Genomic DNA, 10,940 nt, shown 5'->3' with positions numbered 1-10,940 from the left:
GTTTCTTCTGTGAAATTTTACGTATTTAAATTTTACGGATTTATAAAACTCGTAAAAATTAGCAGCATGTAAAAAAATACCCATCATGCGGCAATTTGGTCGAAATTTTATTATTACTCCTGTTAATGAATGTTGAATTAGTTTTAGTAAATAGAATGGAAGTAATGTAAGCTTTTTCCTGCTAGGTGGATACACAGGGGATATCCACTCCAATTCAAACCTGACCAATAAGAATGACTTATTTGAGTATCGCTTTGCCAAAGGACAGTGGGTGGAGTGGAAGTATGAAGGGAGGTTGGTGATTTATTATTTACACTTATTGGGGTCATATTTTGTCTGTGAGAAAAAATCTGTAAATATTAAACATGTATTGTAGAAAACCAGTTGCTCGTGCAGCTCATGGTGCAGCCGTGTATGACTGGAAGTTGTGGATATTCGCGGGATATGATGGAAACACAAGACTAAATGACATGTGGACAGTCCCTCTGAATGGTGAACAAAGACAATGGCAAGAGGTAGGAGTTTTGTTCTGTGTTTGAAATAAAGGCACATTTAAATGTTGGTTTTTTTAAATGTTGAAGATAAGATGTGGTACATAAAGAAATACATGTAAATAGTATTGAAATTTAATATTTCAATTTTGTGTCTTTATTACATTTTGTCAATATATTATAATTATCTATGTCATAATAATTCATGTAAAATTACATGTATACTATAATACTATTGATTTACTGTGCTTAAAACATACTCAGGTTGAACAAAGAGGAAATATTCCCCCCACCTGCTGTAACTTTGCCTTGGCAGTGGCCAGAGATTCAATGTTTGTGTTTTCTGGACAAAGTGGAGCCAAAATAACAAATAATCTTTTCCAATTTAATTTCAAAGAAAATGAGTAAGTTTTATTATTCATATTGATTTCCTTAATTTTATCATAATTATTTAACATTTATATCATAATAATGGAAGAAAAGAACCTTCTTTCTAAAAATTATTCTGAGCTACTGTAATAAAATTTTACAAGAAAGTTTAGCAGTTTATTACTGTGTAATCAGATGGACAAAGATTTCTACAGAACACATCCTGCGGGGTGCCCCTCCCCCTCCCGAGAAGAGGTATGGACACACTATGGTGGCCTTTGACAGACACCTGTATGTGTTTGGTGGAGCTACTGGACAAACATTACCCAATGAACTGCACAGGTTAGATGATAAAATAAATTTACTTTTAAAACCATATTTACTTATGTGAATGGCTTTAAACCAAAAATTACACTAATAAATGCCATAATTATAAAAAAAATTTTAGTTGATTAGAATGACATCCATGTTTGTAAGGGAATATAACTTTTATTCTAAAGCTTTCAAACAAATTCACACTATAATGTAGTGTAAAATTTATTATGCTTGTAACTGCTGAAAGAACCATGCTTATAAAATCCATCAAAATTGCAATTTTCAGAAGTATGGGCATTTTATTATCCTTGTATATTTATATTTTTCAATTTCTACAGTAAGCATCAAATCCAGATGACTTGTAAATCTGAATCCAAACATCATTATCCAAGTATATTTTACAACTGAAATATCAGTGTAAAAAATTAACCTCTATAAAACTAACAGAGAGGTAGAGTGAAGAAATAGATATGGTATAACATATATGGTTCTTTTGTTCATTTATAGTTCTAAACCACATACTTTACTTACACATTTACTGTACTTGTAACCTATAGATTATTGAGACAATCACTTTATTCTACTATTTTATTTTCTAGCTTTGATCTGGATTCACAGACCTGGTCCATCACAGAACCTGCTCCTAACAGTCAGGTATAACAGAGAACTGAATCACCTCAGACTATATAAACATGTACCATGGTAATAACTAGTTGTACTGTATGTTTTCAAAGGAAAGCTTTGCTGTTATCCCAGTCTTTCTATGTGTCTAGCAATCTATCCATCAGTCTGTAAATACATGTACATTGTAAATGTATCTCTTTTGAATTGGGTACTTTTAAAGTTAACATTTTCATTTTTTCATATACTAAACAATACACATGGTTAATGGTTACATTTGGTCACACGAATTGTCTGTTTGTTGTTGGTACAAAAATAATCTTCACAAAATATGAATGTTTTATGGTAGAGGACTTACCTCTGAGATTGGTCTGACCTCTGACCTCTGACCAGTGGTTACCAATGGTTAATTACCAATATTTCTGTTGATGACTTTCTTTAGATACATGTACCTGCTGGTAGGCTTTTACAATTTTAATCAGTGTTTAACTACCAGTAACTCTGATGATTACTTGCATTAGGTCCCTGCTGGAAGACTCTTCCATGCTGCTGCTGTTGTGGATGATGCTATGTATGTTTTTGGTGGAACAGTGGATAATATAGTCAGGAGTGGAGAGATGTATAGATTTCAGGTGATTCTTTATACATGTATAATGCTATAAACTTGAGTGACATATCTTTTAAATATCAGCATTTTTTTCAAATATTCCAATTGCATTTTTATGTTAATATTCTCTCATTAAAAGCAAATTAATATTAATTAATGCTCTTGTTAAATTCCAGTTTTCTAGATACCCTAAATGTACTCTTCATGAGGATTTTGGGAAGCTTTTAGAAAGTCAACAGTTCTGTGATCTACACTTTATTGTCGGCAAGGTAATGTAATAAACTCAAAGCATAGACATTTAATTACTAGTAATAGACACATATTTCTAAAATTAAGTCAAAATAATGTTTTTATACGCCCGTCTTAAGACGGGACGTATTATGTTATAGGATTCATGTCCGTCCGTCTGTCCATCTGTCTGTTAGCTTTTTCGTTTCCGGCTCATAACTTTAATACTATTAGGCCTAGGATTATCAAACTTTGTCATCTGATGCATCTTGGGTAGAAGGTGTGTCACGCACAAAAAGTAGGTCGCTCTGACCTTTTATTAAAAAGTGATAGCCAAATATGGCAAAATCCTTTCTGGCCCATAACTAGAAAACTATAAGACTTATAATCATCAAACTTGGCCAGTTTATGCATCTTAGGTAGAAGGTGTGTCGCGACCTATTTCAAGGTTACTGTGACCTTTAATTTAAGTGAAATTTAAAAAAAAAATGTTTCATTTTACTATTCATTTAAGCATCCCAAATAATGTAAGAGTATTGCACTGTCCTTATTAAAAAAGTGTTAAATCAAGAAAATACTTATTTTTTAAGCATATACTTGACAGCAATCTATAACAAATATAATGTATGTTAGAGAAATCCTACCTCTCCCTTGAGTGTAATTATCAAGCACTGGCCAAGAAGAATTTTGATAACAGAAATTTGCATGTCAAATTAGAGAGAAATTAATGAGTTTTGAGTGTGAGGATCTAAACTGATAGAGCATCTGTGTTATCTATATCCCTTGGGTATTGGGCAGATGGGTAAGCCTGTTGGATTAAAAATAGCTCTTGTTGGCTAGCCTCAGTTTTAAAATGAATTTGATGAAAAGAATTAAAACTAATTTGATATTGCATAATAGACTAATCTGATATTATATAATATCATTAATTTAAAAACTAATTTTTAAATATAGGATGGGGTGGAATCAGCATGTCCATATGAATTAAATATTAAAACCTGTCGGACATTAAATCTCAACCAAAAAAAAATCTTTGAATATTTTATATGTTTAAGAAAAAAATATATGGTAGATAGTGCAGACCCATTCATCTCTTGGTAGTAATTAAAGATTAATTAATGAGTTCCATTAGAAAGACTATCTGATCAAGCAGTCTTATCTGTATCCTTTGGGGATTAGACAGAAGTGCTGGTCAGTTTATAGCATATGTCATTTGATGGCCAGCCTTTTCTTTTCAAAATTAATTTGGTATAGATTAAGGTGTTAAGACTAATTTGATATTGTTTAATATTATGGGCATTTGATACAACCAGCATGGAATGATGTAATATTTATTATAATTAATGCCTACATCACAGGGAATGGATAAATATTTGAAGGAATGGAAAAATCATGGAAATCTTAGAATCAAGGTTGACATGATTTTCTTGCATGCTAAACTGTTCAAGAAAATTGTATTTTTTTGACGGGCGTATCATGCTGTGGCGCGGCACTTTATTTGACATGTTTAAACCTGCATGTACATGTACATCCAATAAAGTGTCCTGATTATAGCATTTAAAAACACACCTTAACAGTTGTATTGATTGTATTCTGGTAAAACATTGATATAAAAACTTAAAAAGAGAAGTATTTTTAGGTCACCTGAGTAACTCAGGTGACCTATTGCTATCCGTTTTCGTCCGTCGTCATCCGTCGTGCATCGTGTGTTAACATTTGAACATTTTCAGCTTCTTCTCTGAAACCACTGAACCAATTTCAATTAAATTTGGTATACAGCATCTATGGCTAAATGGGAACAAAAATTGTGAATTTTACGGTCCCCGCCCCCCTGGGGTCTGAGGGGTGGGGCCAAAACCACCAAAATTATTGCAATCTTTAAAAATCTTCTTCTTTACTCCTGGACATCAAGCAGTCAAACTGTTGGCATGAATGTAATGAGCATTGAGTCCTCTACCAAAATTGTGAAAGTCATGGCCCCAGGGTCAGGGGTTCTGGTGTTAGGGCGGGGCTCTATTGATCATATAGTGAAATGCATTAATTTTTCGAAAATCTTCTTCTCTGCTACTGGGTATTAAATAAACTAATGCCCTGTTCACATAGAGAGTTTAATTCGAATTAAACATAGAGTTACTGCGAATTAGCTTCGCTTAGCGTTCACACGGAGATTTTAATGCGAATTAGTTTAATTCGAATTAGTTTACTGTGCATTAAATTACTTCGCATTAGCTCCATGTGAACGCTAAGCGAAGCTAATTCGAATTAAATTCTGACGCATGCGTAATGGCAAAATTTAGTCAAATGCCACTTGTCGATGGTCAGCTGTAGGTACTTGTGCTATTTTTGAGTGAAAAACTAAGGGAAATTTTGTTAATCATTAAATGTGTGTACAGACACTGTGACATTATGTCATGGATCTGCTTCTGCATAAGGTGATGTGATTTGTAAATGACGTCATAATAGCCGTGCTGACGCCGGGCTGCAGAAGTAAAATTTTAATTCGCATTAGTTTACTTTGCATTAGCTGTCGTGTGAATGCAATTTAATTCGCATTAGTTTGATTCGCATTAGTATACTTCACATTAATTTACTGCGAATTAAACTCTCCGTGTGAACAGGGCATAAGTAAGTACATAGTTATGATGAGAAAGAGTGCCTCTTCCAAAATTGTGAATTTTATGGCCCCAGGGTCAGGGTTTCTGGTATTAGGGCTGGGCTCTATTGATTATATAGTGAAAATGCATTAATTCTTTGAAAATCCATTCCTTTGCTCTTGGGTTTTATGCCAATGATTCAAGTATATATATTTGTGATGAAGAAAGGTGCATCTAGCAAAAAGGTTATTTTTTATGCCCCTTGGGTTGGGGTTGGTGGGGGGGGTAACATAGTCTGAAAATAAATTAATGCTTTGAAATCTGCTCTTTAGTATTAATCAACCATTTTATGATAAAATTTGCAAAATTTTGAAATATGTGGCCTCAGGGTCAGTGGTTCCTTTGGGGAGAGGTGCACAACTTGCTATAAAGTGGAAGTGCATTTTCTCTTTGTTACTCTGATCTACCTCTGGGTATTAAGTAAATAGAGTAAGCATGCTTAGTTTATAATTATGATAAGTAATGGTGCCTCTTTCAAAATTGTGAATTTCATGGCCTCTGGGGTAAAACACGAACCAATTTTAATTATTTGAAAGTTGTTACATGATACTCAGGTGACCTGTAAGGCCCGTGGGCCTCTTGTTGATCATTCAGGATGGGACACGGGAGTGTATAGCTGCACACATTGCGTTAGTTGCTGCCAGGTCATCGTGGTTAGCGGAGAAGATACGTACTGCTAAAGAACAGCGTTACCTGGACGAGGCGACGAGCACCGACCCTATACAGGTCATCCTGCCTGAGGCAAACCCCACGGCACTGAAACTAGTCCTCTCCTACATATACACAGATAAAATTCTACCTACTAAAGAAGGTAGAATTTGTCCTGCCCCCACATGATTTCTTTTAACCACCTCAATCGATGGACCAGTAGATTTTTGTAGAATTAAAGTTAAAAAGTTAAAAAACTATTTGTAATTTTATCTAGGACAAAGACATTGAAATGTAAATATTAAAAACTGTGTTCATGCAGTCTGCACATTCCAATGGAAAAGTATTTGAGTTTCATGCAGAGATTGCTTGTGTCCTGAAAATGACATTCACAGAACCTGTGGTTATTTTTTGCATATTTACAGAGGCCAGAAAAAGATCAGAAAGAATGGTCACAGAAATGGACAGAGCTTGGTATTGATGGTCCAGGTAATGAACATTATGTATTATATATAAGATAAACTAGATATATATTTTTATCTGTATTTTAGGAATCTATATACATGTATGTAATAATTTGAATTTATAGATTTAAAGCAAAAAAAAAAAAACAATGTATTTTTTTGAACTCTGATATATGTACAATAGATATATAGACTGATATATGTACAATAGATATATAGAAGCTGTCAATTTTAACAAGGAATACATGATTGTACTTATATAAACAAAATGTTTTGAAAAAAGATTATTTTGATTTATATCTTTTCATATAAATAAAAATCTCCATACCTCCATATTACCAATATGAAAATGAAAATATTAATTACTATCCAGCTTTTTCTTATTATGTTGATAAAAAAATTACATAATTAATATAGCATTTCAGAATCAGAATCAGAAAATTTTATTTTGAGTCGGATTTTTATAACAGAAACATAAGCTCTGTAGAGCTTTTGACCGACATTTGTTTGAGATAAACCTGAACATGCAAGTATAATCAGATCCTACATAGCTGGAATGGAAAGGACAAAATTGGCTAAGACCCTTTTTGGCCCCTGATGTGAGGTGTATCATAAAGCAAAGCAGTAGTTCAAAATTGAAAAGAATCATAAATTGTTTTAGAAATTGAGTAGTTAAAGCAACATGATTAAGTATACACTATCAACATTTATATATTATATGGTTCATTGTTTTATTTTACATGTTAAAATGAAAAAAAATGCCTTCTCTTGTAATAGTTATACAGAGTAAGTGAGAATGCTTTATTTATAGGCTGTGGGAGTGTTTGATTTAAATTGCCTGCCAAAAAAGTTATACTGCTTAGATGTGAAGGAAATTTGTAATTACTTTAAGTCAATTATGCTTTGATCTTTTTTTTTGATAATATTTTTCTTGACATATACCAAATTTAATTAATGCGAATTAAAATTTTCTCTGCAGCCCAGCGTGCACGCTACGACGTCATTTACAAATCACATCACCTTATGCAGAAGCAAGTCCATGACATAATGTTTAGCAGTCTGCTGTACACACATTTAATGATTAACGAAATTTTCCCTTAGTTTTTGGCTCAAAGACCACACAAGTACCTACAGCTGACCATCGACAAGTGGCATTTGACTAAATTTTGCCATTACCGCATCCGGTCAGAATTTAATTCGAATTAGCTTCGCTTAGCGTTCACATGGAGCTAATGCGAAGTAATTTAATGCACAGTAAACTAATTCGAATTAAACTAATTCAACATAAATCTCCCGTGTGAGAGCTAAGCGAAAATAAAACACCTGTATTAGCAGCTATCAATATCCCAAATTAAATTTCTCATGATTTTACTGTTTTTTGTTTTATGCTTTAAATGGAGAGAAAATCAGAGGCTAAAGGGAGCTTCAAAATTTACACAATATAGTAAAATATGTCTAATTCGACAGTATTAATGCCATAGAATTTGACTGGGTTGCATAAACAACATTCCACTTTTTACACTATTCAAACAACTGAATTTGCTGAAAGGGACTTAAATAAGCATCTTTATATATTCTGGAATGCACAACATTGTATTAGATAAAATTGATATATCAGTAGCTCATGTTCATTTTATTTTAGGTTTCAAGTGAATATTGAGTATTTTTCATGAGTGTATGCCAAAATATATAGGATATAGCATAATCTCATTCTAATTTTATATTTTTACTCCTCATATTTCACACTGGAAAACTTGAGAATTTCCCAAATATTCCTGTACCTGACTAGCTCCCTGGTAACCAAACCGCCCAGATCATACTCCACAGGTAGATCATTGCTTTGCCACAAGATGGCTGATACCACTTGTATGTGGGAGGGGGCGGGGCTGGGAAGGGAGGATAACTCCTGCTGAACTCTTCTGTATCCTTCAGAAGTGGAGAGAGAGGACCTCTGTAGAGCAAGTCTGGCACTGTCCTTCAGCCAGCTCAACAAAGCCTGGACTCTGTAAAAACAAACCATATCATTATTTGTATGTAATAGTTTGAATCCTGTATAATGGGACTATCAAGTGATCATTCAATTTTGGCATTATTAAGTAATGGTTTTATATTGTTCAAATTGTCACTAATAATTAAATCAGAAATACATAATGTAAAGGTTATTTCTAAAATCATTAATTATTATCTACACTAATAAAGTGCCGCGCCACAGCATGATACGCCCGTCAAAAAATTACAATTTTCTTGAACAGTTTAGGTGCAAGAAAATCACATCAACCTTGATTCTAAGATTTCGATGATTTTTCCATTCCTTAAAATATTTATCCATCCCCTGTGATGTAGGCATCAATTATAATAAATATTACATCACTGATAGATTTCTGTGCTGGTTGTGTTAGACCTTGTCAAATGCCCATCATCAAATTAGTCTTAACAACTTAATCTATACCAAATTAATTTTGAAAAGAAAAGGCTGGCCATCAAATGACATATGTTATAAACTGACCAGCAGTTCTTCTGTCTAATCCCCAAAGGGTACAGATAAGGTCACTGCTTAATCAGAGCGACTGAGACAGCTAGCCTTCCTACATTGAACTCATTAATTAATCTTTAACTGGATGCTTGTCTACTCATTACTACCAAGAGATGAATGTTTCTGCACTATCTACTATAAATTTAATAAAATACTCAAAGATTTTTTTTGGTTGAGATTTAATGTCCGACAGGTTTTAATATGTAATTCATATGGACATGCTGATTCCACCCCACCCCAAAAAATTAGTTTTTAAATTAATAATATTACATAATATCAGATTAGTCTATTATGCAATATCAAATTAGTTTTAATTACTTTTCATCAAATTCATTTTAAAACTTAAGCTAGTCAACAAGAGCTATTTTTAATCAAACAGGCTTACCCATTTGCCCAATACTCAAGGGATATAGATAACACCAATGCTAGCTCCTCGCACTCAAAACCCATTAATTTCTCTCTAATTTGACATGCAATTTTCTGTTATCAAAATTCTTCTTGACCAGTGCTTGATAATTACACTCATGGGAGAGGCAGGATTTCTCTGACATACATTATATTTGTTATAGATTGCTGTCAAGTATATGCTTAAAAAAAATAAGTATTTTCTTGATTTAACACTTTTTTAATAAGAACAGTGCAATACTCTTACATTATTTGGGATGTGTAAATGAATAGTAAAAAGACACATTTTTTTAAAAATTCACTTAAATTAAAGGTCACAGTGACCTTGAAATAGGTCGCGACACACCTTCTACCTAAGATGCATAAACTGGCCAAGTTTGATGATTGTATGTCTTATGGTTTTCTAGTTATGGGCCGGAAAGGATTTTTCCATATTTGGCTATAACTTCTTAAATAAAGGTCAGAGCGACCTACTTTTTGTGCGCGACACACCTTCTACCCAAGATGCATCAGATGACAAAGTTTGATAATCCTAGGCCCAGTAGTATTAAAGTTATGAGCCGGAAACGAAAAAGCTAACAGACAGACGGACGGACACGAAGCCTATAACATAATACGTCCCGTCTTAAGACGGGCGTATAAATATAATTTGACACTTTCTGGATGATATTTCTGCTTCCTAAAATAACCCATAAATGGTAATAAAGATACACACTTTCTTCCTTATTTTTTTAAATCCGTGTGGGTGAATTTAGAAAACACTCACCTTAATCTCGTTCCATGGTCTTGGACCATTCCTAGCTGGTACAGCAATTCAACAGTGGATTCATTAGCCTGGCCACAAACTTTTCCAAGATATGGCATACCAAAACCTTTTAACACAATCAAATCATAAATTATCAATGCATACTATATCACTTACATAACCTAAGCAAAAAATGTCCTTCTTCTAATATGGATAATGTTTACTTCACTATTGAGAGTGGAGAATCTGCTCGAAGTCAGACTTCAGTAAAATTTCAAACAAACATACCTTTTAAATAAATTTTATACTGAAAGTCTGAAACAAAATTTGTATCACATATACAGCTGTATGTTTGAATTTAAATTTAAAAATAAATTTTAAGCAAATGCATTACATAAAACTCTAAGTATTAAAAATCAAAGTGTTGACTTAAGCCTTCACAGTTTATGGCCTTGGGGCCTGTACCTGAATTGGCCTTGTTGCTAGGACTTTTAAATATGTTTGTACCTGAATAAGCCCTGTTGCTGGGACTTTTAAGTATTGATTTACCTGAATAAGCCCTGTTGCTGGGACTTTTAAGTATTAATTTACCTGAATTAGCCCTGTTGCTGGGACTTTTAAGTATTAATTTACCTGAATTGGCCCTGTTGCTGGGACTTTTAAGTATTAATTTACCTGAATTAGCCCTGTTGCTGGGACTTTTAAGTATTAATTTACCTGAATTGGCCCTGTTGCTGGGACTCCTGAGTATGTTGTCCACCAGAGCCAGCCCCATGTCTACGGAGTGGAGTCCCAGACACAGCAGGACCTCCTCAATGTTAGGGACGTACACACTGGAGATAGGGGAGACCAGCAGGGCC

At 33.6% G+C, this 10,940-nt stretch overlaps 2 protein-coding genes across 2 annotated transcripts; one reads left to right on the top strand and one right to left on the bottom strand.

Annotated features, from left to right (window-relative positions):
* Positions 1–154: 154 nt before the first annotated feature.
* On the top strand, positions 155–6,122 carry LOC134282474 (leucine-zipper-like transcriptional regulator 1; the record flags this gene model as incomplete). Its single annotated transcript, XM_062764882.1, has 8 exons — positions 155–294; positions 377–515; positions 756–895; positions 1,056–1,202; positions 1,775–1,829; positions 2,318–2,428; positions 2,580–2,672; positions 5,880–6,122. Coding segments are annotated over 8 exons (1,068 nt in total), but the record flags the coding sequence as incomplete, so codon positions are not given.
* Positions 6,123–8,123: 2,001 nt separating this feature from the next.
* Positions 8,124–10,934, bottom strand: LOC134282473 (baculoviral IAP repeat-containing protein 6-like). The gene is made up of 3 exons (XM_062764881.1): positions 10,798–10,934; positions 10,102–10,207; positions 8,124–8,400 (listed from the first exon to the last, which is right to left on the bottom strand). The coding sequence occupies exons 1-3, from the start codon at positions 10,853–10,855 to the stop codon at positions 8,124–8,126; spliced, it is 441 nt and encodes a 146-aa protein (XP_062620865.1). The 5' UTR covers positions 10,856–10,934.
* Positions 10,935–10,940: the final 6 nt, after the last annotated feature.

The sequence above is a fragment of the Saccostrea cucullata genome, unplaced genomic scaffold (assembly GCF_032062105.1).
Source record: "Saccostrea cucullata isolate Sc308-1 unplaced genomic scaffold, CSIRO_AGI_Scuc_v1 ctg23645, whole genome shotgun sequence".
Taxonomy (NCBI): Eukaryota; Metazoa; Mollusca; class Bivalvia; order Ostreida; family Ostreidae; genus Saccostrea; species Saccostrea cuccullata.
The sequence above is the reverse complement of the archived record's forward strand: the minus strand, read 5'-3'. Positions and strand labels throughout refer to the sequence as shown.